This window comes from Podarcis liolepis (genome assembly GCF_965112155.1).
Source record: "Podarcis liolepis genome assembly, chromosome: 14".
NCBI classification, from domain to species: domain Eukaryota; kingdom Metazoa; phylum Chordata; class Lepidosauria; order Squamata; family Lacertidae; genus Podarcis; species Podarcis liolepis.
In genome coordinates this window covers 53,315,665-53,334,264 of record NC_139569.1, presented here as the reverse complement: position 1 = coordinate 53,334,264, position 18,600 = coordinate 53,315,665, and the positions used below count along the sequence as shown (strand labels likewise).

General features: G+C 47.1%; 1 protein-coding gene across 4 annotated transcripts in view; it reads left to right on the top strand.

Moving 5' to 3' along the window:
- ACSBG1 (acyl-CoA synthetase bubblegum family member 1) overlaps nucleotides 1-14,640 on the top strand; it is a 30,677-nt gene extending 16,037 nt beyond the window's left edge. For all 4 annotated transcript variants that reach the window (XM_083475766.1, XM_083475767.1, XM_083475765.1 and 1 more), the window contains 7 exons: nucleotides 1,562-1,738; nucleotides 2,380-2,561; nucleotides 4,314-4,544; nucleotides 5,393-5,610; nucleotides 10,156-10,295; nucleotides 12,561-12,807; nucleotides 13,079-14,640. In XM_083475766.1, coding sequence (XP_083331892.1) covers nucleotides 1,562-1,738; nucleotides 2,380-2,561; nucleotides 4,314-4,544; nucleotides 5,393-5,610; nucleotides 10,156-10,295; nucleotides 12,561-12,807; nucleotides 13,079-13,155 — 1,272 coding nt within the window. In that variant the 3' untranslated portion in view covers nucleotides 13,156-14,640. The remainder of the gene's footprint in view (nucleotides 1-1,561; nucleotides 1,739-2,379; nucleotides 2,562-4,313; nucleotides 4,545-5,392; nucleotides 5,611-10,155; nucleotides 10,296-12,560; nucleotides 12,808-13,078) is intronic.
- Nucleotides 14,641-18,600: the final 3,960 nt, after the last annotated feature.

The following is an 18,600-nucleotide window of genomic DNA, read 5'->3' as shown; positions in this document are numbered from 1 at the left end:
GCTGGAAGAATAAGCAGACAGCAGGTGATGGAGAAGACTAACTCCCCCAGGCCCTAGAGAGCTGCTGCCTGCCAGAGTCTACCGTGCTGGGCTAGATAGACAATAGGCTACCTCTTCCTGTGTCCCTGACAGTGGATGCAAAGTTGGTGACTCCTGTTTCCCTACGTGATTTCTATTCTGGCTGGTCGACCTGCTCCTGACAGCTGTCAGCGGAGAGGTTATTTATAATGTCACCCTCAGCCTGGAAAAATCCCTTGCCCACATGTGTGGGCTGATGCCCTCTTTATTAAAGTATGTTTCCCTCTGCCTGTGATTAAATTCGGAGCCACAGCATCACAGGATGATGCAGAAAAGCATATTTAGATGCGCAGGAGACACCAAAGCCTTGGGCTCAGAAGAAAGCTTTCTCTGCCACCAGCTCTTGCACCTGCTTGATCTCAGCCTTTGCCCATTGCCCTTCTCCTCACATGCCACAAAGCTTCCCAGTCTTACTCCATTCCTAGTCAAAGTGCTGTGGTCAGAGTGCCGACTGGCGCTGGTCACAGGACACAAGCTCTTCCCCTACTGAAACAGCTTCACTGGCTACCAGCCTGTTTCTGAAGTTTGGGCCCAAGAACCTAAGAAGAGGCTGGCTGCTGGATCCGGCCCATCTAGCCCAGCCTCTTGTCCCCCAGCCAGATGCCCCCAAGGGCAGCCTGCAAGCAGCACCGGAGCACAAGAGCCCCTCCCCTCCTGCTGCCTCCGACTGTGGACTTGGAGAGCCCTTTCCTCCATGAATTTGTCTAATCTTCTTCATCTCTCTATACACATCTGCCCGGGTGCTAAGCTCCTCGGGGAGCACCTTCTCTGGGTCCTGACAACATCAGAAGCTCAGCTGGTGGTGAGACAAGAGAAAGCCTTTTCTGTGGTGGCCCCCAGGTTGTGGAATTCCCTCCCAAGAGAGGTCAGACAGGCTCCCTCTGTCTATACTTCTGCTGGGAGGTTAGGAGCTTCCTGTTCAGGCAGATGATGCTGAGCACTGGGCAGCTGCCACTGCAAACTGAACTTTAATGCTGATTTTAAATGTGCTTTTATGTATTTTAACCATTGTTTTAAACTAGGGTTTACTTTGTATTTTATAATGATGTTTTAAAATGTTGTAAGCCACCTTGAATCCCAACCTGGGATTCTCCCAAACGCTTGGAGAGTTGCTGCCCTTCAGAGTCAACATTACTAGGCTAAATGGACTAATGGACCACGTAGCATTTCAAGAAGTGCTAATTGGTGAACACAAATTTGAAGTGGGCCAAAATCCCCCCTCCCGTCCCCTCTGATCATGGAGCAACAATTCACAGAGTTCTCTGGGGAAAGGGATTGATTGCTAAACCACTCTGAAAACTGTAGCCCCCTGGACCAACTCCCACTCCCAGAATTATTTGGGGCAAGCCATGAACTGCTTCAAGTGGACTCAGTGTTTTCCATGCATGGTGTGAATGTGACCTTGGTCTTTGCTGATGGAGGGCTCCTCGTTGTCAAAGGACATCTGCTCCATTATCTAACGCCTCTGTATTTATCTGCACAGATAACCTGGACTTCAGCCCATGCCAGCCGGGCTGGGGACATGCAGCCGGCTGAAATCCAGCAGGAGACCATCGTCAGCTACCTTCCTCTCAGCCACATTGCAGCCCAGATTTATGACCTCTGGACTGGAATCAAGTGGGGAGAACAGGTCTACTTTGCAGAGCCGGATGCCTTAAAGGTCTCTGTACAAAAAAATGTAAAAAATAAAAATGCCCCAGTTATTTTTCACTTTTCAAAACTGTCAAGTTGAACTTGGTGTTTTTCAGTGAGATGATGCAGAAGACCCTTTAAAGCTTTGGAAACCCCTCTGGGAAACAATAAGAAGCAGACTATATGGGGAACAAACAGTTAATTTACTGCCTTTGGGGGTGATTAAACCCGTCAACACCCTTTAAGTGTAAAGTCAGACTAGTGATCAGGATGGTTAAAGTATCATTGACTGCAGATATATGTCTTTATTCTAACTGTCCCTTCCTGGACAAAGAGTCCGTAGATTTTGAAAGAACTACAGAACTCAGGCTGAGCCGAAAGGGAGCACTTTTTGAGAATGTCTTTGGTAGCCACAAAAAGCCTTCCCCTCTTTTCAACAATGGGGTCTTCTCTGAAATGAAGCTTCACCCATTCCGAGTGAGGGCAATTCCTGTCTAGGAATGATTGCCTTCACTCTCAAGTGGCTTTGTTTGACCTCAGAAATATCAACAATACGTAGCCAAATAGGAGTAGCTAGCTAGTGTCAGGCTATATTGTGTTGTCTATGCAATTTCTGGTTGTCTGTGGTCTCTGCTTTCCAATTTTGCCATCCATTCTTGGTCTTCTTAGGGGGGCTTGGTGGGTACCCTGAAAGAGGCGCTGCCCACCTCACATATGGGAGTTCCCCGGGTGTGGGAGAAGATCATGGAAAAGATCAAAGATGCCTATTCTCAATCTGGATTTGTGAAGAAGAAAATCCTCTCCTGGGCCATGTCGGTCAGCTTGGAACAAAACCTGAGTGCCTCTTATAGGTATGTCATACAGATCTGGCCAGCAGGAGATTCAGCAGAGATTAGCACCAGGGACTCCTAGTCCTTAAAAACAAGCTCAGGGTAGACTTCCATTTTTCCAGGTTAAAAAGGTCAGGTGGTTTTTGTAGGTGACAAAAGACTCAGCTGAAACTTTCAGCTTTCATGTCATTTTAGAACAAGCTAAAAACTAGCCAAGTTCATCAAAGTTAGAGTGCAAGAGACCCTTTACAAGTTGCATGGAACCAGGCAGAGGGCCTTCTCGGTAGTGGTGCCCTCTCCATGGAACGTCCTCCCATTAGATGTCAAGGAAATAAACAAAGATCTGATTTTACATAGACGTCTGAAGGCAGTCTTATAACGTGAAGTTCTTAATTTTTGAAGTATCGTTGTGCTCTTTTATATTCTGTTTGGCGCTGTCCAATGTGGCTGTGGCAGCCCAGTCAGATGTGTGGGGTATGAAAAACAAATTATTATTAGAAATAGAAATAGCGCTGAATGAGACAAATGCCAGGTGGAAATGGGGGGAAAGGCCTTCTTCTCTCCCTTCATTCCAGCCTTGCAAAAGACACTCCAAGAGAATGTGAGGCAAGGCCCTTGAAGGGGGTGGAGGTGTGGTAATGTTAAAGATAGTAGGAAAGAATATATTGAATAAGTATTACCCTTCCTTCACTCACGCTAGTAAGTGATGTAGCAGAGCAGATTCCACTCAATATAGCTGGAAGCTAGTTTGTAGATTCGTTTGAATCTCTTAGTTAAGATTATTTCCTGGTGTCCCCTTTAATCCCTCCTAAAAGAATAAAGACACAGGAGTCTTTCTGAGTAAAGTAACAAAAAGTTTACTCACATTTCAGTTCACGATTTGATCCCTGAAAGGCAGACTTTTCTTAATAGTTACACAAAGAAAGTGTGAGTTCATCTCATATGTAGACTGAACTCATGTGCTGCTGGCTGAGAGCCAGCAGACAGCAAAATTATATTAAGAGAACAAAATGGCTGCAGGAGACCAGCATGACAGCAAAAGAGAGAAGCAAGACAACAGAAAGACAAAACCAGACTGAGAAAATGGCTGCGAGACTCAGCTCTTTTGTGGAGTCAGCCAGAGCTATGCCCTTCTCCCAGGTCACATGCAGGGGGAGGATGCTCCAGACCAGAGGAACAGGAAGTTACCCTGACTGGATGTCCCCCTGCCTGTGCCCACTCTAGGGAAATAAGGAATGTTGCATTTGACTGCACCAGTGGATTACACCCTACAGGAGGGAGAACCCTGCGGGGCCAGAAGCTGAAAACTGGAGGGCCACATTCCTCTCTCCAGTTTGAGGTTCCCCACCCCTGGTGTAGTCCAACAACACCTGGAAAACCACAGGTGGCCCATCCCCGGAGCAGAGCATTTTTAGCCTCTGTCTGTCTCGGGAGACAATGGAAGAGTGTGTTTTTGGGAATGAAGTCAAACTGCTGGAAGGTAGCAGCCCCTGCTGTGGCTGTAGAGACCAATGCAGGAGAGACAGGTTTGGTTGAAGCTGGGGCAGAGGAAGGTGTCTGGTTGTGCTGATGCAGATGTACAGTAGAGTAGACTGGAAGAGATATTATTCTAGGCAGCTTCCGGGGGGGGGGGAGCCTTTTCCCTGTGGCTGCTTTGCATATTGTTCCATTCTTGATGTCAGTTAGAAAAAAATTCCATTTGGCCTCTTTTTCTGTATCTCAAAGCTATTGCCATTTCTCTTGTCTCCCTCCCTCCTCTTTTATTTTCCATAGTGATTTAAAGCCCTTTCGAATGAGGTTAGCAGACTCTTTGGTACTTGCTAGAATCCGCCAGGCTCTGGGCTTTTCTCGATGTGAGAAGCACTTCTGTGGAGCCGCTCCTCTCTCGACAGAAGCGCTGCACTTCTTCCTGGGCCTGAACATCCCCTTGTATGAAGCTTACGGGATGAGCGAGACCACTGGCCCACACTGCATGTCCAGCCCATATGTTTACCGGCGTTACAGGTAAAGCTGTGCCATCTTTGTTCTTGAAACCTGATCAGAAACAATCTTGCAGTCAGGACAATGGCCCTCAGTTAGGGATTGGTAAGAAATTTGATTCCGTTCACATTGAAATGCGAACCAACCTAATTTGTGCTTTCTGAAACTGTTCACAAACCACAATACAGTCAACTTTGAAACTTGCATTTCTCTGAATTTTGCAATGCAATTCTCTAGCCCAAGTAATGTGGTTCAAAAATACATATATTGAGGTAAAGTATGTATTTGAATCAATGTATCAGTGAAAATAAAGTACAGAAATGCTGGTATTGAGTAATGCTGCTTCTGGAACAAGAAGGGCTTAGGGGAACCAGACGGTGTTAGCTGTATTCCTTCCCATTGCTGATGTTTGCACATTTAACTTTAAAAAAAAAGTTTTTAAAGCTTCCAGCTGCCATCTTGCCTTTGTCCCCCAGTGCCATTGAAGTCGAATAATTCCAAAGCCTTGTGCATTAAAACAGATGCCCGCCATCAATTTTTTTTTTATTTTAAGCTGGAGCCATCTTCCCCAACTCCTCCAAGACTACAGAATAACTCCAGTTCTGGGGCTCTGAGTTTTACAGCATCTGTGTGTCAGAACACTCACATGTTTCCCCCCCAACAAACATACACAATTATTTATTTTTCCACATGGGAGCTCAGAAAAGGGACCCAGGCAGGACTTTGGAGGACGTTTGGGCCCTGTCACCTGCCCAAGCAGGGCTTGGGGGGGGGGTCATGCCTGCTGGGCGAGGACCACGATGATGCGACTGTCCGCTCTTTGGGCTGTTGGTGCTATCACTGCTGCTCCTCGTGTTCTCTTTCCCTTGCAGCTGCGGCAAAGCTGTCCCAGGTTGCAAAGTGAAGTTAATGAACAAGGACGACGATGGCAATGGGGAGATTTGCTTCTGGGGGCGAACTGTTTTCATGGGCTATTTGAACATGGAGGACAAGACCAGGGAAGCGATTGATGAGGATGGCTGGCTGCATTCTGGAGATCTGGGGAAGATGGACAGTGATGGGTTCCTCTACGTCACAGGAAGAATTAAAGGTGCAACACTTCCTGGGGCCTAGTCCTTCTCAGCAGGCCAGCATGCTTAGCACCAGGGTTGCTCAGTGGAGAGGGTCACACCTTTTGGTGTGTTTTTAGGGGATCCTCTTCAACCAAGCACCCTGTGCCTTCTCCCCTTGTTAGCATCTACAGGGCCAGCCCCCCCCCCTCAGGCAAGCGGAGGCAACCACCTCAGGCTGCCTGAGATGTAGATCTTGCCTCACCCCTTCTTCCTTGGTGGGGAGGGGGCTCCATTTTTGGGTCTGGCCCTGGCAATCTTGCTCTCTCCTCTCCTGCTCTTTTGCTATTCCAAATCTGCAGTGAATTGTCCTGTCCTGCCCCCTTCTGGTGGTTTTGCAGCTGGCACTTCAGTCTAGCATTTCCACAGGGTGACACAGAGACTCAGCTGCTCACCTTAGAAAGAGCTGTGTTTCAGAGGGAGAACACCTGCTTTGTACATAGAAGTTTCTGGGTTCAACACCAGGCATTTCCAGTTTAAAGGTGATGGGGAAAATCTTTCTCTGCTAGAGGTTTTCTCCTCCGGTCCTTGTGGGAGTGAGGTCAGCTCAGGAAGCCCTTACACCTGGGTTTGTCTGCTCCCAATGTACATTGAGTTGTGGTTCTCCAAGCCACATAGCCCCCCTCAGCACACCAGTGTAATAATAATATAATAATAATAATTAATTTTTTATATCCCGCCCATCTGGCTGAGTTTCCCCAGCCACTCTGGGCGGCTCCCAATCTGTGTTAAAAACAGTACAGCGTTACATATTAAAAACTTCCCTGAACAGGGCTGCCTTAAGATGTCTTCTGAATGTCAGGTAATTATTTATCTCTTTGGCATCTGAAGGGAGGGCGTTCCACAGGGCGGGCGCCACTACCGAGAAGGCCCTCTGTCTGGTTCCCTGTAGCCTCACTTCTCGCAATGAGGGAACCGCCAGAAGGCCCTCGGCGCTGGATCTCAGTGTCCAGGCTGAACGATGGGGGTGGAGACGCTCCTTCAGGTATACAGGACCGAGGCCGTTTAGGGATTTAAAGGTCAGCACCAGCACTTTGAATCGTGCTTGGAAACGTACTGAGAGCCAATGCAGATCTCTCAGAACCGGTGTTATGTGGTCCCGGCGGCCACTCCCAGTCACCAGTCTAGCTGCCGCATTCTGGATTAATTGCAGTTTCCGGGTCACCTTCAAAGGTAGCCCCACGTAGAGCGCATTGCAGTAGTCCAAGCGTGAGATAACTAGAGCATGCACCACTCTGGCGAGACAGTTCGCGGGCTGGTAGGGTCTTAGCCTGCGTACCAGATGGAGCTGGTAGATAGCTGCCCTGGACACAGAGTTAACCTGCGCCTCCATGGACAGCTGTGAGTCCAAAATGACTCCCAGGCTGCGCACCTGGTCCTTCAGGGGCACAGTTACCCCATTCAAGACCAGGGAATCCCCCACACCAACCCGCTCCCTGTCCCCCCAAAACAGTACTTCTGTCTTGTCAGGATTTAACCTCAATCTGTTAGCCGCCATCCATCCTCCAACCGCCTCCAGGCACTCACACAGGACCTTCACCGCCTTCACTGGTTCTGATTTAAAGGAGAGGTAGAGCTGGGTGTCATCTGCATACTGATGAACACCCAGTCCAAACCCCCTGATGATCTCTCCCAGCGGCTTCATATAGATATTAAAAAGCACGGGGGAGAGGACAGAACCCTGAGGCACCCCACAAGTGAGAGCCCAGGGGTCTGAACACTCATCCCCCACCACCACTTTCTGGACACGGCCCAGGAGGAAGGAGCGGAACCACTGTATGACAGTGCCCCCAGCTCCCAGCCCCTCTAGACGGTCCAGAAGGATGTTGTGGCCGATGGTGTCAAAGGCCGCTGAGAGATCCAGCAGAACTAGGAAACAGCTCTCACCTTTGTCCCTAGCCCGCCGGAGATCATCAACCAGCGCGACCAAGGCAGTTTCAGTCCCATGGTGAGGCCTGAATCCCGATTGGAAGGGATCCAAATGGTCCGTTTCCTCCAGGCGTGCTTGGAGTTGTTCAGCAACCACCCGCTCAATCACCTTGCCCAAGAATGGCAGATTTGAGACTGGGCGATAGTTGACCAAATTGGCCGGGTCTAAAGATGTTTTTTTAAGAAGCGGTTTAATGACTGCCTCTTTCAGCAGGTCTGGGAAGGCTCCCTCACGGAGGGAAGCATTCACCACCCCACGAAGCCCATCGCCCAGTCCTTCCCGGCTAGCTTTTATAAGCCAGGATGGGCAAGGATCAAGGAGACAAGTGGTTGGTTTCACTCGTCCAAGCAGCCTGTCCACATCCTCGGAGGTAACAGATTGGAATTGATCCCATGTAACAGGACCAGACAGAGCTCTAGCACTCTCCCGCCCCGGCCCTGCTCCCACAGTGGAGTCTACCTCCTTCTGAATCTGAGCGATTTTATCTGCAAAAAACTTTGCAAAAGCATTGCAGGAGATCTTGGGGTCCCTACCAGGCCCCGGTGGTACAGGTGGTTCTGATAGATTGCGAACCACCTGAAAAAGTCTCCTGCTGCTGTTTTCTGCAGATGCAATGGAGGCGGCGAAGAAGGCCCTCTTCGCCGTCGCCATTGCCACTTGGTAGGCTTGACGTTGAGCTCTAGCCCGTGTGGGAAAATGATTGCTTGTACATAAGAGCATGAGCAGAGTTCTTATTATTGCAGAGTGATTTTACAGCACGAGATATTGCTAAGAGCATGATGAGCACGTGACCACCTCATGCTAGACTAATGATTGGCTCACGTAGCATAACACTCTCTTTGTCTGTGGGCAAAAGCAAGGTTACATTCCTTTGATTTGGTACCTTTGAGTACCAGGCAGAGCAAGCGCAGTGCTGGAGGAGGGAGGATGATCTATTTTTTACTGCACACAATAAACGTTGCGGCTGAAACCAAAGCTTTTTCTTCAAGTCATCTTGGTGTGAGACTGATTTCTTACTGATTTTCTTACTGATGTCGAGCTGGATTCTCGACAAGCCCGTGTCCGGTCTGATGCAGAATGAGTTTTCTGCCACCGGCGCTCCAGCCGTCTCAACGATTGTTTCATCACCCTCAGCTCCGGGGAAAACCACGGGGCTGTCCGGGCTCCATGCAATCGGAGATAAAGCATCCCCTACCACTCTCTGGAAGCCAATTGGATCCATTAAGTGGCGGGGGCGGACCATCCGAGTCGGTCCCACCTCCCTGCAGAGGGGAAGGGTTGCGGAGAAGTCCAGTTGCACCAGGAAGTGATCTGACCATGGCACTTCTTTTGTTTCGCTTTTAGTTAGTGTCAGATCACCAACCTCCATAGAGGTGAACACCAAGTCTAAGGCATGTCCATGGCTATGAGTTGGGCCAAACTTATTCAGGGACAGCCCCATGGAGGCCATGCTTTCCACAAAGTCCCGAGCGGCCCCTTGTAAGGTCGTGTCGGCATGGATGTTAAAATCCCCCAGGACATCCAAGCTAGGTGTCTCCAGGAGCATATCCGCCACGACCTGAAGCAGCTCGGGCAGGGAATCCTTGGTGCAGCGGGGAGGTCGGTACACCAGTAGGAATCCTGGACTGCCCCTATTGCCCAACTTCCAGAACATGCACTCAGAAAACTGGGTGTAGTGTAGTGTAGTGGATGCAATCCTGGTATGGACAAATTTGTCCAGTTTCTCTCGGTTTCTCATTATTCTGACCATAAACTTGGTTTTTCACATTTCCACATCACTTTGCTTTTTTTTTAAATCCTCTATATTTCAAAGGATAATTGTGTTTCAGTTCACATGTTGAAGTGTGAATTAAGTAGTTTCTCATTAAACTACAGACAGAAACAATATTCTCTCTCTTCCCCCACCATCCCCATAGTCCCATAGCAAGGGCTTTACATTTTCCCCACTTTCCTTTTTCTTCTTTCATGGAAAATTGGGCTAGCGCTACAGATGGGCAAATAAAATGATTTCAGTTTCTCATTTTCCCAATCTTCAGTTCAGTTCTACACAGTCACACATTGATTGTTCAAAATTACTTTTTAAAAAAAGAATTAAATTGCCAGACATACAACCTGTTACAGTTCGCCCCCCCCCCCTTGCAACAGCAACCCCAACTACATCCAGTTGTATCTAGTACAAATTTCTCCTGACATCCACCTTTTAAAAATGCAATTTTGGCAACTATAAACATTTTTTGCAAAGTAATTTCCCAAATACAAGGCAGTATAACCTGCTATTTTCACTATTCTAGGTAACTATTTTTGGCACACTTTTTGTATGCATTGCTTGACTGAAGAACTGTCCTCCAAAACCTGGAGAAGTGTGGATTTTGAAGGATGCCTGACGGGGCGTATATTTTGCAAATTTCTCCCCCATCCTAAAAGGCACATGCATGTCCTTTCTTTGGGCTTCCTAATGTCTCCTCTGGTGTGACTCATCAGAAAGCAAGCTAAGCCATCCATAAGTAAAAGAGTGAGATCTAAACTCCACAATGAGGAATGCCTTGTCTGTCTGTCTGTTTCTCTCTGAGTGCAAACCAGTGTTTCCTGTTCTCAGAGATCCTGATTACAGCTGGGGGTGAAAACATCCCTCCAGTCCCCCTCGAAGATGCTGTCAAGAGGGAGCTGCCTCTTGTGAGCAACGCCATGCTGATTGGAGATCAGAAGAAATTCTTGTCCATGTTACTGACTTTAAAGGTACACGTCCAGCACAGTTAAACATTTCTGGCAGATGTCCAAATGAGGCATAGAATTCAGCGGCTCACTCACTTGGTGTGGAGCAGGAGGGGGACACCTTCTCCACTGAAAACTGCTTATGGCAGTGGTGTCTCCTGAAGGGAGGGTGGGAGGCCAGAGGCAGGGGCGTAGGAAGGGGGGCGGTTGCCCTGGGTGCCATCATGGAGGGGGGTGACAAATTATCAAGGAACAATTTCTGCCCTACTAGGGCGGTTCATTAAAAACTTTTTTTTTTTTTTTTTTTTTGGAAAATGGCTGAGGGGAAAAACAGAAGATGGGTGGCTATCGGTCAGGCATGGTCTAGTTGAGATCCCCAGGGGTTTGGCTAGATGACCCTCGGGGTCCCTTCCAACTCTACAATTCTCTGGTGCAGGCTTGTGCAGAGTTTTAGGTACAAGTTGGATGCAAGGGGTGCATAGGATTGCAGCCCATCTTACGCACCGTCAGCTCAGGAATAAGTCCCACTGATCATGATGCAACTAGATTGCTGCTGTGCAGTCCTGTTTTTTAAATCAATGTTTTCCTTTTCAGATGATAGAGCATGGTGAAATCACAATAAATAAAACCTCCCCTTCAGTAGTTTCAAGCACTACTACAGGTTCCACATAACATCTGTACTGCATTGTTTACTGTGACAGCACCTGCACTTTGGAACTCCCCACCTACTGCAACAAAGCACGTGCCTTTGCTAGACTCTTTTCGGGCACCTGCTAAAAGCATTCTTCTTTAGGCAAGCATACCTAGATGCTTAGGAAGTAGAAGTAATTTTAATCTTAATATTTTAGCTTTTGTATGTTCTAAAGTAGGATTGTTAATTTTTCTTGATTTTACTGCTGTGGTGTTTTTTGTTTTGGTAAACCACTTTGCAGGTTTTTAAAAATAAATTTTATTAAATAAATAAACAAACAATAAATATAAATAAAATAACACAAGCCTAAACACAATCCATCCTGTAGATTTAAGTATCTGTCCACAGTCGTCTACTTGTTATTAGAGGCCCAAAATAAGAAAATATGAAATAACGTAAAACCATTTTTGCAGGCAAAAAGATTTTAAAAATTCAATGTGGGGGGTGACAAGAAATTTTCCGCACTGGTTACCACCTGACCTTCCTATGCCTCTGGCCAGATGCCGTCCCAATGTTGTCAGATTCCAGCTCCCATCAGCCTCTCAGCCAGGACTGCCTACTATCAGCGATGGCAGGGTGTAGCTCTCCCTGCTCTGTGAAATGCCGTCCCCAAAATGGTGCAGCTGGTACATGCAGTATCATCTTTTCCAGAACTTTCTGTTCTCTAAATTTTTAACTCTCATTGTGCTGCTTTGAAAATTCTGTTTCTGCATTTTTTTTAAGCATGTGCTTTTATTCCTTTAAATTCCAAGATGCTTTCTGGGGCTTGCTGCAGTTTTTAGTTCTCTTTTACATTTACTTGCTGCTTTTATATTGTTGCATTTTAAATACTGTGGATGACTGCATAGTGTGGAAAAGAAAATGGGACAGAGAGACGCTTCTCTACCTTTCTCCTGTTAGCAGAACTTGACTCATTCAACAAAACTGCTAAGTTCAGAAGAGGCTTCTTCCTAGGAGTCAATGGAAATTGCTGCCCCAAAGGGCTGAGAGCTGCCAGCTTACCTTGGCCCTTAATTGGGAGTTGACAAAGAGAGAATCCAATACTGTCCCAGGACCTGGAAGCTCTGGGTCTGAGATGAGAAGCCCCAAGACAGAGGTGCCCCTGACTCCACTATTGAACCCTCAGCTCTTCCCAAGCCACAACTCTCAGTGACTCTGCTCCACCCCTCCCAGTATTTTGGCCTGACTGAAATGTCTCCTTGAATGCAAATCCTCTGGCTTGTCTGGGTGTAAGACTCTCTGTGTGTAGCAAAAATGAAACAAATCCACATTTGCTGCTCTGCTCCCTTTTTGCCACTGGCAGGTGTCCTCTCCCCTGCAAAGGCTGCCCGAAAGGGCATGTGGCCTGGCTGGAAAAGGTTCCTCCCTCTGGACTAGATGGAGCTTTGGCCAGATCTGGCAGTAGGGAAGTTCAGGCTGGGTAGCCTCCTTGATACTAGCAGGTCCCCTTTCCACATCAGGATCACTGCGACATAAGTACCTGTGTGAACTCTTTATGCTGTAAACCACCCTGTGATCTTCAGATGAAGGGTAGTATATAAATTTAACAAATAATAAAAAGCTGTTTATTTCACCACACTCTCCTTCCCCATTTCCAGTGTGCAGTGGATCCTGAGACTTCTGAGCCTACGGACAGCCTGACCCAAGAAGCCAGGGAGTTTTGTCAGAAAGTTGGCAGCAAAGCCACTCAAGTGTCTGAGGTTGTGCGGACAAGAGATCCGGCTGTTTATCAGGCCATCCAAGATGGCATAGACAGAGTCAACGGACGGGCAGCGGCCAATGTTCAGCGCATTCAGAAGTGGGCAGTTCTACAAAAGGATTTTTCCATTTCTGGTGGGGAATTTGGTAAGTTTTCCAAGGGCTGGGTTACAATCTGGAGTTCAGTTATATTAAAAATTCCAGATATATCTCTTTGGAGGGATAGTAAGACTGCTAAATTTGGGGTTTGACTTTGGTAAATGTATCCAGTAAAGTAGAACTGCAGGATCTCTGGTGTATTCCATCCATCCTATGCAGTTCTTCAGCTGGGATCATTAAGCCTCTGGATTAGAATCCACTTTTTCCACACACACTTTCCTCATGACAAACTGCTAATATCAATTCATTTCCATTTTAGGTCCAACCATGAAATTAAAGCGGCAAACTGTTGTTGAGAAGTACAAAGATGAAATTGATTCCTTTTACAAAAAATAAAGTCAGCCATCCAGTATTGCTCTTCAAGCTCCAATAGAACAGAAACGCACATTCTGTAGAATATGTAAGACCATCTTTCCAAGGAAGCTGTTTGAAGACCACCACCATTTTGAAGAGGAGCACCAGATACTAACAAGAGCACATTTTGGGTTCCACTTCTAAATGCTAATTAGGCTACAGAAGCCAGAGAGAAGCAGGCACCCCAGAATCAGTGTTGGAAGGGGTCCAGAGGGTCGTCTAGTTGAGCCTCTGCAATGCAGCAATCTCAACTAAAGCATCCATGACAGATGGCCAGCCGATCAATCCAATATTCATTCCAGTGAATATAGATTTTCATTCAGTTATTGATAGGGATGGACCAATCTGCCAGTTGTGATTTCTCATTTTCAGTCCAATCTTAAATAGGATTTGCAACTTTTCAACATCAGTTTGTTTCTTTAAAGAAAGCATTCACTAAAATTCACCATCATTTTAGTGTGCATTTCTCCAAATACACAAATCTCTATTCTGCCTTGGCCAGACCACACCTGGAATACTGTGTGCAATTCTGGGCACCACAATTTAAGAATACTGACAAGCTGGAACATGTGCAGAGAAGGGCAACCAAGATGATCCAGGGTCTGGAAACCAAGCCTCATGAGGAACGGTTGAGGGAGCTGGGTATGTTTATCTTGGAAAAGAGGAGACAAAGAGAAGAAATGATAGCCATTTAAAAATATCTCAAGGGCTGTCACATGGAAGATGGAACAAGCTTGTTTATTCCTGCTCCAGTGGCTTCAAGTTACAAAAAAGGAGATTCTGACTGAACATCAGGAAGAACTTTCTGATGAGAGCTGACAGTGGAACAGACTCCCTTGGGAGGTGGTGGCCTCTCCTTCCTTGGAGGTTTTCAAGCAGAGGTTGGGTGGCCGCCTGTCAGGGATGCTTTAGTTGAGATTCCTGCATTGCAGGGGTTGGACTAGACAGTCCTCGGCTTCCCTTCCAACCCTACAATTTTGATTCTTTACTGTCACAATCAGTGAGTAGGATTCTCCTAATATACATATTTTGTATGCAGTTTTCCTAAGTATAATACATTTTGACATTAATCTTGACCAATATATATAGTTTTATGCACACTTTCCTATAAGATATATACCTTTGGTTGGAGAACTGCACTGCAAAATTCAGAGAAGTATAATTTCGAAAGTTAGCTGCGCTTTTGTTTCCTGCATTGTCTTGGGAGACGCTAATTTGGTCTGGTCACATTAAAATGTGAACTAAGCTAAATTTTTCCATCTTTATTTATAGCTTCTGGAAACAATTCAGATTCAAACACTATTTCTGTTGAAAACATAACCATATTTTTAAAAGTTAGGTTTTCTAGCAAATGAAGTTAAACATACTAATTTGTACTAAATGCCACAGGACTGCTTTCATTGAATGGCTGCAGGTTGTATTTTTGTCAGCTGAATAACAAATTAAAATAAAATTATGTAGATCAGACTACAGAATTCAAGTTTTGCAACAAATGAAAAACAGGCATTGGCACAAGATGTACCGTAACTATGAGTTAAATCAATGGTCTTTTAACCCAATCTTACAAGTTAAGGCTTTTTCTGGCCCTGGCGAATCCAGGTCTCTCTTAGAAGCCAGTGTGGTGTAGTGGTTCAGAGCGGTAGTCATGTAATCTGGGGAACCGGGTTCGCGTCTCCGCTCCTCCACATGCGGCTGCTGGGTGACCTTGGGCCAGTCACACTTCTCTGAAGTCTCTCAGCCCCACTCACCTCACAGAGTGTTTGTTGTGGGGGAGGAAGGGAAAGGAGAATGGTAGCCGCTTTGAGACTCCTGAAGGGGAGTGAAAGGCGGGATATCAAATCCAAACTCTTCTTCTTCTTCTTCTTAGCTGAAGATATGAACCAAGCACCTTCTGAATGCAAAGGTTAAAAACACCTCTTGAATTTATGCTGATTCATTGTAGTAGCAAAGAACATGACAACACAAAACATATTCCTTATGTTCCTTAAAAGGACTTATTTCCAAATCAACATGTAGGATTGCATTGTTTGTGTTGAGGCAAGAGCAGGGATAGGGAACCCCTGTGGAGGACTAGCCAAGGATATTTTTACTGCACACCAATAATAATAATAATAATAATAATAATAATAATAATAATAATAATACTTTATTATTTGTACCCCGCCCATCTGGCTGGGTTTCCCCAGCCACTCTGGGTGGTTTCCATAGAAACCAAAAATACACTAAAATCACAGATTAAAAACTTCCCTGAACAGGGCTGCCTTAAGATGTCTTCTGAATGTCAGGTAGTTATTTATCGCTTTGACATCTGATGGGAGGGCGTTCCACAGGGGGGGTGCCACTACCGAGAAGGCCCTCTGCCTGGTTCCCTGTAGCTTTGCTTCTCGCAATGAGGGAACCGCCAGAAGGCCCTTGGCGCTGGACCTCAGCGTCCGGGCAGAACGATGGGGGTGGAGACGCTCCTTCAGGTATACTGGGCCAAGGCCGTTTAGGGCTTTAAAGGTCAACACCAGCACTTTGAATTGTGCTCGGAAACGTACTGGGAGCCAATGTAGGTCTTTCAAGACCGGTGTTATGTGGTCTCGGCGGCCGCCCCCAGTCACCAGTCTAGCTGCCGCATTCTGGATTAGTTGTAGTTTCCGAGTCACCTTCAAAGGTAGCCCCACGTAGAGCGCATTGCAGTAGTCCAAGCAGGAGATAACCAGAGCATGCACCACTCTGGCGAGACAGTCCACGGGCAGGTAGGGTCTCAGCCTGCGTACCAGGTGGAGTTGGTAGACAGCTGCCCTGGATACAGAATTGACCTGCGCCTCCATGGACAGCTGTGAGTCCAAAATGACTCCCAGGCTGCGCACAGTTACCCTATTCAGGACCAGGGAGTCCTCCACACCAGCCCGCCCCCTGTCCCCCCAAAACAGTACTTCTGTCTTGTCAGGATTCAACTTCAATCCATTAGCCACCATCCATCCTCCAACCGCCTCCAGGCACTCAAACAGGACCTTCACCGCCTTCACTGGTTCTGATTTGAAAGAGAGGTAGAGCTAGGTATCATCTGCATATTGATGGACACCCAGTCCAAACCCCCTGATGATCTCTCCCAGCGGCTTCATATAGATGTTAAAAAGCATGGGGGAGAGGACGGAACCCTGAGGCACCCCACAAGTGAGGGCCCAAGGGTCTGAACACTCATCCCCCCCCACCACTTTCTGAACACAGCCCAGGAGGAAGGAGCGGAACCACTGTATAAGTGCCCCCAGCTCCCAGCCCCTCTAGACGGTCCAGAAGGATGTTATGATCGATTGTATCAAAGGCCGCTGAGAGATCCAGCAGAATTAGGAAACAGCTCTCACCTTTATCCCTAGCTCGCCGGAGAGCATCAACCAGCGCGACCAAGGCAGTTTCAGTCCCATGGTGAGGCCTGAATCCCGATTGGAAGGGATCCAAATGGTCCGCATCCTCCAGGCGTGCTTGGAGTTGTTCAGCATCCACCCGCTCAATCACCTTGCCCAAGAATGGAAGATTTGAGACTGGGCGATAGTTGGCCATACTGGCCGGGTCTAAAGATGTTTTTTTAAGAAGTGGTTTAATGACCGCCTCTTTCAGCGGATCTGGGAAAGTTCCCTCACAGAGGGAAGCATTCACCACCCCGCAGAGCCCATCGCCCAGCCCTTCCCGGCTTGCTTTTATTAGCCAGGATGGGCAAGGATCAAGGAGACAGGTGGTTGGTTTCACGCGTCCGAGCAGCCTGTCCACATCCTCAGGGGTAATGGATTGAAATTGATTCCATACAACTTGACCAGACAGAGCTCTAGCACTCTCCCGCCCTGGCCCTGCTCCCACAGTGGTGTCTAGCTCCTTCCGAATATGAGTGATTTTATCTGCAAAAAACTTTGCAAAATCGTTGCAGAAGATCTTGGGGTCTTTACAAGGCCCTGGTATAAAGGTGGTTCTGTTAAATTGCGGACCACCTGAAAGAGTCTCCTGCTACTATTTTCTGCAGATGCAATAGAGGCGGTGAAGAAAGTCTTCTTCGCCATCGCTATCGCCACTTGGTAGGCTCGACGTTGAGCTCTAACCTGTGTCCGGTCAGATTCGGAGTGAGTTTTCTGCCACCGATGCTCTAGCCGTCTCAACGATTGTTTCATCGCCCTCAGCTCCGAAGAAAACCACGGGGCTGTCCGGGCTCCATGCAATCGGAGAGGGCGCTTCGGAGCCAGACAGTCGATAGCCCTAGTTAACTCCGCATTCCAGCGGGCCACCAGGGAATCAGCTGAAAGGCCATCAACATGGGATAAAGCATCCTCTACCACTCTCTGGAAACCATTTGGATCCATTAAGTGGCAGGGGCGGACCATCCGAATTGGTCCCACCTCCCTGCAGAGGGGAAGGGTCGCGGAGAAGTCCAGTTGCACCAGGAATTGATCTGACCATGGCACTTCTTTTGTTTCACTTTTACTTAGTGTCAGATCACCCACGTCACTAGAGGTGAACACCAGGTCTAAGGCATGTCCATGACTATGAGTTGGGCCAAACGTACAACAACAACACGATTTGTGCTCGTGATGCTGTCAGAGCAGTGGCATGCTGGCCTACCAATTCTGGGATGTTGCAGAATACACCCGTCATAAAACTGTGTGGAGAGGCCACTCAACTACAGTCAAACCTCGGTTCCCAAAAGCCTCTGTTTTGGAACGTTTCAGCTCCCAAATGCTGAAAACCCGTAAGTGTTCCGGTTTTCAAACTTTTTTGGAAACCTAACGTCCGACATGGCTTCCGCTTGAGTACAGGAAGCTTCTGCAGCCAATCGGAAGCCACGCTTCAGTTGTTGAACATTTTGGAAGCCGAACGGGCTTCCAGAACGGATTACATTCAACAACTAGGTTTGACTGTACCTCTTTCTTCACCTCTACCACTGGCCATGCCTGGAAGCAAGACTTTGGGGAGATGGGAAAGGAAGCATAGGAGGACAGCATTCAACCTGTTGTCCTCCAACTTTTTTGGGGACTATTAAAGTTGTAGTCCAATAATTCTGGATCGTGCTCTAGGTTCAAGAAGGCTAGTGCACAATTGTTTTATAGATTATGCAGCAGGCAACATTGATGTGGAGATGTTGCCTGTGGTACATTTTTTTGAATTATAAATTACACACTTCAAAGGAGCAACATGGCCATGTCACTTTGGGGCACTTATTTGCCCATCAAAAGGCTTTAAAACTGATTAACCAATCCATCCTCTGCTACACTATGAATGAAAACCAGTAGATTCTGGACTGAGGACATTGCAACATTTACTGCTTAACACCTCAGGCACCTGAAATGCATTTTTTCACACCAACACTATTTAGCACATTATATGTTTTTAATGAGCCAGTTGTATGTTACTAGCAAAAGCTACTAAGGGGACTAATTTTTGCCTTCCAGTTTAAAG